We start from the raw sequence: 14,113 nt of genomic DNA on the forward strand, positions 1-14,113 counted from the left end.
TCCATATTCTCTGAACGCTGCAGCACTTGCACGAAGCAGCGATTCATTCATTTACCAGAAGTTCTTTTAGAGAAATGAAGCCGTCACAATTATCTGTGAAACTCTCGTCCGCTGCCAGGACAAATGTTTGGTCCCTCAGACGTCGAGGCCTTGCAGGACCTTTTGCTCGCTTGCGGAGGGGTCTAGTGTGCGGTTGGCTGGTTTAAAGGGTGTGAGCCCGTGGAGGAGATTCCTGTGAGCTTGAGTCAACAGCAGCTGTGGTTGGTGATGGGGAGAAGCTGTCCAAAGAGCTTTTTTACCGGCAACCGCCTTTTTTCACTGTGAAAAGAAGCGCTCAGGTGAATGGAGTCAGTGACCATGAAGGGCTCTGACACACACACACACACATGCACACACATGCACACACACAGAAGAATGAGAAAACAGATTGACTGTTTAGTGACGTGCATATGCAACATGTGCACGCGGGTGCACACACAAAAGCACAGATGCGTCTCACACATGGACACACATGGACACACATGCACACACACACACACACACGGGAACAACACAGACACCTGGCTGGCATTGAGGCTTCTCCTCTGTTTGCATACCTCTCCCTCTCTCCACTCATCCTCCACACGGCCACAAAGCCGCCATTAAAACAAGGAAAACAAAAACAGTAAAGGGAGGCTAAAAGGGGGCAGCGGGCGGCTTCCATCCTTCTTCCACCCATCCCTCTCTCCTTTTCTCCTGTCTCTCCTCTGTACCAAATGTTAACCCCCCACCACCAGTATGAAAAGAGAGGGATGTGGACATACAGGGTGAGAAAAGAAAGAAGTCTGGCAGATGGGAAGGGAGCCAAGGCCTTTAAAGTCTGCCACAGAGCCGTGACAAAAGCCTCCTAATCTCGGTGTTGTCTTTCGGCCCCTTTTTCTTCCCGCACATCCTGCCAAGTGTGTGTGTGTGTGTGTGTGTGTGTGTGTGTGTGTGTGTGTAAAAGCGAAAGAAAAGGAGAGGAAGAGAATCAGAGTCAGTGTGTTTTACAAGCAAGAGCGTGTGTATATTTGTTTGGGAGAGTAGTAAAAGGCAAGTTGGTGTGCGTTTGTGTGAAAAGAGATTGTGTGTGATAAAGAAGTAGTGTGTGTACACGTGTGTGTGTATGTGAGTGTGTATATGACAGGAAAGGAATCTTTCCACAGTCGTGCTGACATCATTCAAGCATGCATGGGACAGTTGGAGGAGGCCAGGCCCCTTCAAAGGCAACAGCCTGCCTTCACATGTGGGATGCCTCTGTGTCTGTGTGTGTGTGTGTCTGTGTGTGTGTCTGTGTGTGTGTGTGTGTGTGTGTGTGTGTGTGACCTCCTGAGCGTCCCTTCCTCATCCTGTAGATCCCTATCAGAGGCAGCTGGGGTCCAAAGACCTACCTACACACACACACACACACACACACACACACACACACACACACACACACACACACACACACACACACACACACACACACACACACACACACACACACACACACACACACACACACACACACACACACACACACACACACACACAGTGGAGGAATGCATATCGCAGTTATCATGATAGAAGACTGACACAGACTATAGTGCCATCTACAGGCCAATCAATTGAATGAATGATATCAGTTATACATAGTAGATTCCTGCACTTACAGAGCATCACGCCTTTAACTTTAACTCTAATCCATTTAACAGGCAAAGTATTTTACAAGGCCTGACAACTGGAAGTCATTTGGATGTTAGTGTGTTGCTCAAGGACACTTTCACAGATGAAAAGAGAAGCTGGGGATCAAACTAACAACCCTGATCCTTAACCCTGAACTGATGACGACACATTTTAAAAACACGTTATTATTTAAATGATTACATATCATCATGAGAACATAAAGTACTGTTCACAAAGTTAACACTCTTAAGTATGTCACAAGAAAAAATAGGATTTGACAACATATACAAAATAAAGTAATATTAGTATTAATATTATTTATTTGTGCAGCAGATATTTTTGCCTTCTTTTCTTCCAACTGGGGGCTGGAATCCTCAAAGCCATTCAAACTAATTGATCTATGAAAGGTGGTGTCTCTCTAAACTGCACTAAAGTGAGTTCTAAAAGAACATTGTAATAAAGGTTTGCTGTAAGTGTAGAGTTCATTAAATGATATTCAGAAATAAATCCTCCCTTGTGGCTTTTTTAAAGAACATATTAAATCTTCACTAATCTTCCTCTGTGTTTTTTCAGCACTGAAGTCAAACAATGACAGTGATGGGGATCATAGATTACACATCGACACTGGAGAGCTACACGAGGACTCTCTGCAAACCTCAGGAAGACAAATAGCTCTCGTGTGAAATCATTTAGTTCATGTCGTGTCTTGCCCGGAGGGGATTACACTTCGAGCACCAAAGGCACAGGACTGAAATACTGAGTGACAAAGTGTGAAATCTGGATCAGATTAAGTGAGAAGCTTCTCTCTTTCTCTCCCTCTCACACACACACACAGATGGAGATGGAGATGGAAATGGGAGGGAGAGAGGGAGGGAGGGGAGGACAAGCTGTGGGAATACGCTGCTGAATAATTACAACTGACATCAGAATAGTTTTCTTTAGCTCTCTGAAGTGGCAGGACTCATTTGTACAGCCTGGAGCCATGCAGAGTGTGTGTGTGTGTGTGCGTATGTGTGTGTACAAAGCAAAGTGAGAGGGAGATGTTTTAGTGTGCGAGAAAAGTATCCAGAACTGTGGCTGAACTAAAAAATTGTGTTTACACGCACATTGTTACTGTCCAGCACACAAGATCCTCCAGTGTGTGTGTGTGTGTGTGTGTGTGTGTGTGTGTGTGTTGGAGAGATTTTTCTGATTTAGTCCTCTCCCTGTCAGTTTGTGACACCATGACAGCTTAGTCTGCCCGAGGGAGCCATTTCTCTCTAAGTGGACCTTAAAAAACAGGAAACGACTTCGGATCCCACTGAAGCATAGAGGGGGATCAAGCCTACTGACTCTGTACAATACCCTTCAACTTCACACACACACTAGTAAGTGCCTGAGCATAGCGTGCACAGACCCAGAACCCACACACACACACAGTCACACCTGAGCCCCCTTCAATAGACACCATTCACCACCCTGACAACCAGGGACAATAGAGGCAAAAACGCAGGTCGACAAAGACCGAATCAACCTGCCTGAACACATCAGGCCGTCCTCGCCACCCGCTTCCACGCAGCAGCTTCTCCCCGTTCCGATGACTTCAGGTGATATCATGTTTCTAGACGGCTACACTTTTCCTTGCCTCCACTTGTTTTGTAACAAGATTTCAGGGTGAAATCATGAGTCGTGTTACTGAGGTTACACGCAGCAGGCCAGAAGTGCAGTAACTATTGTTGAGGGTAGTTAGCTGTACGGCTGCCTGAAGGCAACACCAGTCTGTCAGCACTGAAGGCAAAACCTTGTGGAATCCAGTAAATGAAAGTTTTTTAGTGAACATAATCCCAGTTTAACTGTAAATTGAAGAGATGGAGCAGAGGGAGCATAACGTCAAATTGTCCCTCTGGCTAAAATCTTGTGAGGTTGTGACATGAGGCCTGTAGGTCTCTCTGCTGGATTACTGAAAGTAGTTCACTCTTATGACAACAACAGCTAAAGAACGAAAAAATCTAATGATTAACTTGACCTTTGACTACACACCAGCCACCACCACAGGAGTGACTGCATCATGATATCTGCAGGATGATGGCAGCTACACTTAAACCCATAAATAAATACTTATGCCATAATGTTACAAGTTTAATTCATTAGGAGACTGGAAGAATTACAATTCAATAAAACTGAAGTTGAATTTATTAATCAATGAACAGTTACATCGTGGCACAGGTTCAAGCTAAATAAGTCAGATTTCAAATGCTTCATAAAAAACAACCCACAAATCAGCTGGTGACTCTGATTTTCCAGAGACACACCTCTCTCATACCTCTATGTACCGTGCACGTCAGTGGCCATGTGTGTTTATGTCTGTGTGTTAGTTAGGGAAGAGGGCAGACCAGGGAGGACATGGAGTGTCTGAAGGAGGACAGAGGTCTGAAGATGGGAGACGTCCATCCTGAGCTCTGGCCGTATGGAAGGTCTGGTGTCACTGGTGCTCCCTGGAAACGACTGGAAGAGGAGAGATGAGCAACATGATGAACCAATCAGAGTTAAACTGACTGATGTTTCAAAGACGATTTAAAACAAAAAATGCACCCAAGTACAAATGAAGGTGGAATCATACAATTAGTCGTATTTCAGTTCACATGTATTAGTTCAGCTTTTAGTACTTTTTAACTTTCCCACCATGTCCCACTTACAAAAAGGAAGACCTTTATGATTTTAAGATGTATCAGGATATAGAATCAGACTCTTCTTTAAATGATTTGTTAAATTAAATCAAATTATGAAAAGCAAAGTATATATATTTACTGTATATGTATAGATGCATTTACGTAAATACCCAAATTGATGAAAGATATTAAATAGACAGGCACAAAAATGTATTATATGAGATTAATCACCTGACTGTCGCAGAGCGAGCAGAGTGGTTGGCCAGTGTGTTCTGATTGGATGATCTGTGAGAGACGGAGCCTAAATATGACACACAAAGTAGATTTATGATAAATCCTTAACATACAATAAAATATAATGGTTTTATAAATACAAAACATATTTTGGGCTCATTATCGGCTCATGTGTCACGTTTCATTTGGAAACGCCTCCAAGAAGACAAGATAAATGGATGAATCATCTTTCAGAGTAATTAGTAGCTCATATTTTTCCCTTCACACAGACTTACAGGTTGTTACATAACAGGCAAATGTACTCAACCTCTGCTGTGAAGAGTCAAATAAGAAATGTCACATGTCGTAATGGGTGCTGCTAAGCCTTTAAATAGCCCAATCATTCGGATGCAGGTTAAAAATTGCGGTATTCTTCAAAATGATACTTACTCAACCAAACACAACAGATATAGTGAGAATCTACACTTGGAGTATGGCTAATAGCATTTCAGGGCTGTCACCTAACTCATCCACCATAACTAAGGTCAAATCCCTTAAGAGACTGACTCAGGAACTCAGCATGTGTAATCCTAAACATAACATCTGACAACATCTGCATTAGTTTAATCAGTGTGGGTGGTCAGTCTTCGTGTCTGTAACCTCCAAACGAAGGTCGGGACTGCCAGATGATTTTGTGAGATGTTTACAGTGCGATTATGTCCGTGTCTTTATGATTCCTCAAAAGTACATTTAGTACGAGCCATTACCATCACGCCTGTGTACACATTGAGCGAGGAGGGAAGTGAAACCACGAATCCAGACAATACTGGTATGATGCCCTTTGCATTGACGTAAAAGAAGCAGATAGTCTTTCCAGAGACAGAGGAATAGCTAAAGCAGATACACAGTTACAGCCAAAACACACAGACTGCATTTCTCCTTATAGTTAGCAAGTACAGTTTTATGACAGGTGGAGCAAAGTGCTTACCCATGCGTTCAGCCTGTGGAGGACTGATTAATGACAGTCGAGGTACAGTCTTAGGCTGAAAGATAGAGAGACGGAGGGAAACGGCACAAATCAAGACTTTTAATTTGCTTCTTCCTGTCAGTTCTTTTTATTTTTCCACTACTACAGAAATAAATCCAATCCCAAGATGCAGTGTGAGAGCTTATATGTTACAGTATATTATACAAAAAGCAGATATGGACATCAACGTTTGGCGAAATAATTGAACTTACTTTCCTGAACAGGCTTCTTTCGTCCGCCTCCAGGTTTTCAGTGCTACCAGACAGGAAGGCACACTTCATTAGTCTTGGTTCTATTGGCTGAACACTGCAGTGGTATCTTAACTCTTTTTATACAACCTAAAGATCTGCAGGATTTCAGTCCACGTGGCTTAACTTGGCTTTGGTGAAACTCAAATTGAAATCTAAGTAACGTTAGATTTATTAATACACTATTTTAAAGGGCATACAATAAAATTAATGAATTATCATTATTATACAAATCACATTGAGCTAGGTTTAAATGTAAAAAGCCTTGCATGACGTCTTTGTGTAAATTAATCACCAGCCCAACATTATCTTTTTCAATGGGTTGAATTCAACCTGCAGGTAATTCTGCAAATAAGGTTAATATCCGCAGTAGAAAAAACCTTAAGTCTCAGCGGATAAAACAACATTTATACCATTACATTCTGGCAGCCAATTAATCCTGTGTCAACGGTGTCTAGGAAACCTGACAGGGATTCCTGACTAAACCAAAGAAAACCTTAGCTTATTCAGGTGTGTGTGTGTGTGTGTGTGTGTGTGTGTGTGTGTGTGTGTGTGTGTGTAGATGGCCGAAGGGCAGGGCAAAGCTATACAGCAGCTTAAGCTAACACAAGCCACCAGGGGCTGAACCCAGGTTATAGCTTGTTTACACTGTTAAATACCTCCTACATTCTCTCTCCCTAAAGAGCTGAGAGACAAAAAAAAGGTAGAGTTAAAAAAAACACAGACAAGGTGTCGAGAGCAGAACAGAGGAGACGAGGGGTTGATTATATTAAGAGGGGGAGCGAAAAATTAGAGAAGTTCAATACTCACACGTTCGTGGATGAGGAGTGTCGTGAGAGGTAGATGGGGGAGTTATATTGGATCTGCAAGGCTAACAGGAAAAATGTAATTAACACAACAGCTACTATACTATAATCGCTGAAGACACATTAGGTGAAACATTGACTCGGGCCAGTTGTTCAGTGGCCGAGTTGAACCAGGGTCATCAAAGCTTCAGCTGCAGTTTTCCCCACTTTTGTACCATGAGCCAGTTCAGGGTGTTTCAGATTAATACCCTAAAGACTGATGCATGTGTGTCATTAACCTGTGAGATTATCTACCTGGTGTGTGTCCATGTGGAGTATGAGAACTGTGGCTCATTTGAGACACTGATGGAGCTCTGACACTGGATGAGAAGAGAAACGTACAAGGTTCATCGGTTTCAACAAGATAGAAGTCACAGCTGCTTCAGTCACAGTTGGAGTTAGTGTTGAATGACAGAACAGATGAGGACCTGAGCAGGACTGACATATGATTTATTGAAATTCATCTTTCAATACTCATCAACGAGGGTCCCTTCCCCAGAAGTTGCACAAAAAAACAATTGGTTCAGTATATCTTTTTCTGGCCATCGGCGAAAAACCTCCACTTTCCCTTTAAACTCATTCAGTTCTTGCTGAAGCCGAACAGGAGTGAATGTGCCAAGAGTGACACCTGGTGAGAGGTGAAGTATAACAGTCAGCTCATTGTAAACTTTATAAACTAAAGTGCAGCCAAATCCAACAAGTCCAAACTCCAAGATCTAATTCCAAATCATTAAATGTTTTACTGCCTCCACAGATCCAGATTTTGTCTGTTTTTCCATCTGTTTATTTCGCAAGTATTACAATCACTGATGCAGGAAGATTCCATACGACTCCTGATATTGTGCAATTATCATGCGTGAATTGAGAAAGATACAAAATAATTGAAATCATTAAAATGAAACAACAGTCAAATGCTTGTTGGTAAACTCCTTGGATAATTAAACATTTTTCTGGATGGTCTGGTTTGTGGAACTATAAAACACGGCTTGATTACCCTGCACAGTGGCTGTTAAAGTAGTTAAACTCACCAGTTACAGATCAAATTTACAAGCAACCATCTGTTTGCTCTCAAACTATTAAATAGATTTATTAATGTTAAAAACAGATTGCATGAGTTACTTATCTTTTTTAATAGAACATCAGCATGTGTGTATATCTACTCTATGTACCTCTGATGCTGAAGACGGTTTTCTAGTTTTGCGATGTAGGCGCTCTGTTCATTCAGCTTCCTTTAAAGGGAAAAGAAATAAAAAGAAATAAAAAAGTCAGCCACGTTTTCACCCACATTCGATTTAGAAATCTGTATAAAAATGTATTTATAACTTACTTTGTCATCTGCTGCATTTCTTGTTTCATCTTGACTAATACGTCTTCTAATTTCTCGTTCTGTAATTGATTAAAATGGTTAAAGATGCTCACAGCAGGACGGCACCTCAGGAAAATATAGTCATTACCATTATCTGCCAAATGAAGAAACTCAAACATTCAAAGACACAAACATCCACGAGAAAGATAAATGTCTCCCACCCTTTGCTGGTAGTGAGTCAACAGTCTCTTCTGATGTCGCGCCTGGAACATTATAACCTGAGAGGAGAGGAAACACTTTCATGTCTGAAAATACACATACTTCATAAATATATATATAGCTCTACAAAACAGCCAGCCGAAGATGTTGATGCAGCTTTAATAACAGTTACTGAGACAAGAAAGAAAGTTGACAAACTTTGCTGATTTCCGTCAAGTGTTTGGTTGCCAACACGTTGACGTCAGAAAACAAGGCTTTCACCTCTGAACTGCTCTGAAACAGACATTTCACACATGACTGTAATGACCTCATGGTTGTAAATTGATATCCATCTGTTCATTAAGTGTGATGTTATTCAACGCAGACAGCTCCACCGCCACAGAATGACACGATCAGATTTTAAGAAAGATACTTACTTTGTCAGAGAGAGGTGACACTTGGCAGTTGGCATTGCATGTTAAACATTTTCCTTGTGTGCCTGCAATTAAAAATAAAAAAGCAAAGAAATGAAATGCACAATCTTTGCAGAATGGTAGCTAATAGAAGATTTGTGGACACTGGATCAAGTACATAACCAAAAAATGTTGTTAAAAGTCTCTTTCATCGTCATTTATCTTATTCAAAAATGTGATATTTTCTCATATTAAAACAAATTGCCTCTGATTTCAGTAATGATGTCACTACTTCTTGTATGTCCTTGACTCCTTATTTATTTATAGATTTAGTCTTTTATTCTATCTGTCCTCACTTTGTCCTCTTGCTGTTAGTTTTGTGTTGTGTTTCATACTGTCCCTTGTACTGCTCTGTCTCCCATTTGAAAGTGTTCGATACCCCCTTTGAAAACGACACGATACATCTCAAGGGGTTTATCCTAAGACAATACATTTCTATAACGGCCTCGGAAAATAGAAAGGCTCTTTTGGGAAAAGTTCAGTTTAAACCTCCTGACTGAAGTTCACAGGATGTAAAACTGAGTGGATCCAATGTGTAGTATCACTCCCAACCCAACAGATGTCTCTGTCTCATCATACTTCCACCTGCATGGAGCTGCAGACATGGACGTGCACACTGCCTCTCAGGTCAACTCACCTTTCTGAAAACACACACTGCAGATGATGTGACCACATGTTGTCAGAGCCAATTTCCTGTCGGCACCGGGGGGGAGGAAGCAGCAGTTGCAGCAGATCCAGAAAGACATTGAAACTCCTGCAGAACACAAGAGCAGCATTTGATAGTTGTACTTTTCAATGTGAATCTGAACCAAACCTGATCTCTTACCTTCACCGGTGAATCAGATCGGACCTCAGCCAAACCTTTAACCAGTTGCCTGGGGCCTGAGCATAACCTGGGGGGAGAGACGCCATTTTAAATGGAAGCAAACTGAAAGGGGGAACTAAAGTTGTCCCAACACCTGCTGGGGAAGAACTGACTGTTTATGTGTGAGCATGTTAAATCAGCTTCATCTAAACATGCTGTGCTGTTTTTCTAACGGTGCATTAAGACCTTAACTGGATTTCTGTTGGGTTTATAGCAACTTAATCCACCAGCTCGGCCCTTATTACGGTCAATTACATGTATATTAGCCTCACTGCTCAAGCTAGCTCTGTAGGTAGGGAAGCTAAATGCTAACGTACCCATGTTAATTGTAAATAAGGCTCAACAGAGGCGATGCTATCAGGTCTGCACCAGTAGTTGGTGGTTTTATTTCTGCCTCGTCACTTCATCATGATCTTACCTGTTCTCTTTTGATGAATGATGAAAAACAGGGTCGCATCCCATCAATAATAAATCTCCTTTAGCTCCTAGCAGCTAGCACGTCAGTTTAGCTGCTAGCTACTCGTAGCCTGTGTGCTAACGCCTCACCTGACATGGCTGTGGCTGCAGGACACTTACAGATGGAGGTAAGATATAATTTAGAATAAAAAGAAATGAGGCGTGAATGCAAAACAATTGTTCAAACTTTATTGAAATTGCATTAGTGCTATTTTCTGGTTATTGAGTATTTAAAGATAGTGTATGTTTGCTCATTAAGGGGTTAAACAACCTTGATTATTCTAACATGTCCAAACTACAACTCTAATTAAATGGAGTATTATACAATGCTATACATTTACATGGTGAAAGATTAATATATAATAATGTCTATGATACATTCCCAATGAAGTATAAATGGATTTTCTCCACATGTTGCATCCATTTATTGTTTACATGCACAGTTTTCACCCTAATATCCTATAATTGTCAAACCATATGTTTGGCAGATGGAGAGTTTTTAAATTGTTACAGTATTTCTGGCCATGAATCGTCGTTGCTGCAGGTTATAAGAAGCACTGGAGCAGGTGTGGGTGAGATCTGCACAGCAGGTACAGAGGTGACGGGGTCAGAGGTCACACCAGCTTCTTGGCAATGAAGAATTCCTTGAGTCGTTTCATCTGCCAGAAACCGACCGTGAGCAGAATGGACGTCTGCACCACGGCCCACCACAGCACTTTGCTGTTGGTGGTCTCGCTGATGTGTCGAAACACCTCCTCTTTCTCCTGAATCGCAGCAGACGAGACAAAAGATGGAGGGTGAACACACATTGAGTCTGGATGTTTTGATAATACTGCATAAAGCTACTTCTCATTTACCCTCTGGTACTCCTGCTGTCTGGTGATGTACATCATCTGATCCACGAGGTGTCTGAGGCTGTTCCCCAGTGTCTCCATGTTGTCTTTAGTCTTGTCAGTATCGGGTTCAATCGAGTGCTCTCCCATCTGAACGTCCACATGTAGCTTCTGTTCAGCACAGTGGGGCAGAGATTGAGATATTATTCTTTTATTCTCTCTTATTCTCTCTTGTGAAAATGTCATGTTTTCCCAAGATTTTTCAATAAAATTCTGAACACTTCAGGACCTTAAGATTTTTACTGTACTGTCACATGACATAAGATGGTGTTTCCTGAAGAAGTTTTAGGTTTATTACCTTTTAATGTTATTTTATCTTTTTTAAATTGTGTGTGTGTCCACAGTTCTCACCAGTCTTTCTCCAGCAAAGACAGAGAACCTGGTGGAGTTGGTTTGGAAGCAAAGGTAGTGCTGACCAGAGGCGTGAGCTGTGAAGGTGAATTTACCAAATTTACCAAAGCGCTTGGTCATCACAACCTAGAGAGAAGGAAAGATGCTGTTAGGCCAACATTTCTTCAGCTACGAGTCAACAAAATGGAGACGTGGGTATTAATATGTATGTATTTTTCTTATAAATCAAACCGTGCAGCACTTTATCCTTGTTTCGATTTGGTTTGAATGGAGAAACCAGCTAGCACTTGTTTTAGTGTACCATCACACATGTTTGGTGATAAACTGTGAGTGCAGTACCTCATGGTTTGGGTCTCTGATTGTCACAGTGGCACCAAAGTGGGGGGAGTTGTGGATTGAATTCGTATCCCAAGGCTCCAACAAGAAATAACCTAAAGGTAAGAGACATTCACACACGTGTGCGTAGACATACTACATGAGCACAAACACACATAGTTGTAGTCAAGGACAAGCTTTTAACTTTTATGAGGGAATGGAATATATCTCATTGTGATTTACATTCAATGTCATTCAATGTTAATGTATAATTAATTTGATATATACATTCATCACCATGTTACTCAAGTACAGAAACATTTCACCGATTCACTTATTGTAGGTCTGATTCCACTTTTTACATTTCTATGTCATTGTTATTGCTGAGGAAGAAATCAGTTTTCATGATGTGCATGTAACAGTTGTGTGTGATTCAATAATCACCTGGAAATTCACAATACACCTATCAAACTATAATTCCACATTCATTATTCCTGTTTGACGTTCAGGAGGAATATTCCCTCTCCGGGACTCACCGGTCACCAGCGTGTCCTCTGGAATCTCCTCAATGATGCACTTTTCCTCCTGTTCTCCCAGATCAAAATACATCGCTGTGGCCAGCATCAGGTAACACTGGAGCAGAAAGCCAATGCCTCGAAAACCCATTTTCAGCTAACAATGAGCTATTAGATTACAATACACTTGACACTGACCAAATGTTTGGCCTGTACTTCCGATCTTTTTTTCTCTTTAAGTGTATTGCAAATTCTAGTTTTGAGGTTTGTTTCATGGACTACAGCCAAACAGCCATTTGCTATAGCAGATATTTACAGTGGAGGGCTGCAGTATAGTGTGAGAGTGTGTGAGAAATTCACAGGTGCTGTGTTGTGTGACGAGACATTCCCGTCGTGTTGTGACTGGTTAACCTGGGAGCCAATAGCAACGTATCTATGACAAGTTATTGATTGGGACTAGCAACTTGCACCAGATACAGAATAATCAGCAGTGACTTCTGTGTGCTCACATCAACATGGCATGGGAATTCATAAACCTTTCTGGGAGATGCAATGTTTTGATTGGCCTTAAACAGCAAATATCTACCATTTAGAATATTATTGTAAGAACTTGCACTTCTCATGCATCTATAGTGTGTGAAAATGTGTACATTTAACTGACCATGTCACTATCTACGTCACGAATAAGTTTCTTACTCCTTGTGGATTTTCTTGTCCTTTTTAAAAATGCGATGTTCACCTTTTAACCTCTTATAAAGCAGCGAAGATTGCCAGTGTAACCGTGACTGTTACTACAGTTCAGAGGAGAAATTGAGTGGAAACTGTAATCCAGACCATTACATACAATAGTTGCCATATGCTTGCCCTACATCAGGTCACTTATAAAGTAAACCCCAACACACCCACACACAGAATGAAACCTTCTCGTATTTAGCATCTGCAAAAGTTATCATCTCCTAAGTAAGCAAAGAGTCCGATTTCCCTCTCCTCCCACACTTCAGTAGTTTCACAGAAAGTGTGAATGCGAGCGTACCTGCCAATAAAATAGAAAGACACTCCAGCATTGTACAAACCAACCGCTGCGTCTGCCCTGATCCTGAAGCAGTGGCACTACTCATTGTGCAGCAGCAGGCAGTAGTTAAAACCTGATATTTTCACATTTTGTTGCCTCTGTTCTTCAACTAATTGGACACACCGGCTCTTTCACGTTAACGGGCTCTGCTCCTTCACTGTCGGTGTCACTCTGTGAGTTTGGGCGGGGCCCGGGGCCTGTTTGTGTGAGTGTAAACTCCGTCTCACTCCGTCTTCAGACACAGATTTGAGATGAGAGAAGCGACTCCCTATCTCGCTAAAATGCTGCTGCTGTTCTTATGTAAAATGGGGTCAGTCACGGGAAGAGGCATATATTAAAAGGCTGATTCCTCCTTTTTATGAATTGATATCCGATCATTTAAATGCATATTGATTTTTAAACCCAGCCCTAATTGCATCCCATCATTTCTTTAGATTTATCAGCTGCACATGAAACCAGTTTGAGCGTTTGCTTTGTGACATTGCGCATTCTCCAGCTGGGAGGAGCCATTACAAGATGGTTTATTGAGGCCATAAAGGGATGCACATGGTCAGCAGCTATACTTAGATTGATTATGGCCCTTAAACGATGAGTGATTGGTTTTGAGGGACCCAAGGTGAGTCTGCTCCACACCATTGCACCACTACCAGCCGGGACTGTTGACACAAGGCAGGTTGTGCTCATGCATTTTTGCTGTTCCTGGCAAATTCTGATCCCCCCCATCTTTATGTGTCTCAGCAGAAATTTAGATTCATCTGACGAGGTTGCATTTTTTCAGTCTTCAGCTCTCCAATTTTGGTGAGCATGTGCCCCCTGCGGCTTCGGATTTCCGTTTGGGCTCCTCTGCTCACCACAGTTGTAAAGTGTGGTTGTCTGAGTTGCTATCTGTATTTTTCTGGCAACACAAACCAGTCCGGCCATTCTCCCCTGACCTCTCATCAACAAGGTGTTTGCATTGGTAGAACTGCTGTTTCAGCAGTTTCAGAAACCAGCCTCTCCGGC

The 14,113-nt window shown here is 41.7% G+C and overlaps 2 protein-coding genes and 1 long non-coding RNA gene across 4 annotated transcripts; 1 reads left to right on the forward strand and 2 right to left on the reverse strand.

Annotated features, from left to right (window-relative positions):
* Positions 1-3,891: 3,891 nt before the first annotated feature.
* LOC118112390 (probable E3 SUMO-protein ligase RNF212) lies at positions 3,892-10,079 on the reverse strand. 2 transcript variants are annotated; one of them, XM_035161662.1, is made up of 14 exons: positions 9,928-10,079; positions 9,471-9,537; positions 9,282-9,398; positions 8,609-8,670; positions 8,391-8,465; positions 8,195-8,251; positions 7,995-8,053; positions 7,837-7,896; positions 6,923-6,987; positions 6,633-6,693; positions 5,787-5,829; positions 5,536-5,590; positions 4,566-4,635; positions 3,892-4,170 (listed from the first exon to the last, which is right to left on the reverse strand). In XM_035161662.1, the coding sequence occupies exons 3-14, from the start codon at positions 9,388-9,390 to the stop codon at positions 4,041-4,043; spliced, it is 846 nt and encodes a 281-aa protein (XP_035017553.1). In that variant the 5' UTR covers positions 9,391-9,398; positions 9,471-9,537; positions 9,928-10,079; the 3' UTR covers positions 3,892-4,040. The 2 variants fall into 2 exon arrangements, with proteins under 2 accessions (XP_035017553.1, XP_035017555.1); XM_035161664.1 differs by lacking the exon at positions 9,928-10,079 and having other exon boundaries at positions 9,471-9,643.
* Positions 10,080-10,577: 498 nt separating this feature from the next.
* si:ch211-255i20.3 (transmembrane emp24 domain-containing protein 11) lies at positions 10,578-12,339 on the reverse strand. Its single transcript, XM_035161666.1, has 5 exons — positions 12,061-12,339; positions 11,549-11,640; positions 11,210-11,335; positions 10,823-10,969; positions 10,578-10,729 (listed from the first exon to the last, which is right to left on the reverse strand). Exons 1-5 carry the CDS (start codon positions 12,188-12,190, stop codon positions 10,580-10,582), a joined length of 645 nt encoding a protein of 214 aa, XP_035017557.1. The 5' UTR covers positions 12,191-12,339; the 3' UTR covers positions 10,578-10,579.
* LOC118112392 lies at positions 11,207-12,147 on the forward strand. Its single transcript, XR_004697204.1, has 3 exons — positions 11,207-11,414; positions 11,578-11,646; positions 12,034-12,147. It is a non-coding gene; the product is annotated as an uncharacterized LOC118112392 (long non-coding RNA).
* Positions 12,340-14,113: the final 1,774 nt, after the last annotated feature.

The sequence above is a fragment of the Hippoglossus stenolepis genome, chromosome 7 (genome assembly GCF_022539355.2).
Source record: "Hippoglossus stenolepis isolate QCI-W04-F060 chromosome 7, HSTE1.2, whole genome shotgun sequence".
Classification (NCBI taxonomy): Eukaryota; Metazoa; Chordata; class Actinopteri; order Pleuronectiformes; family Pleuronectidae; genus Hippoglossus; species Hippoglossus stenolepis.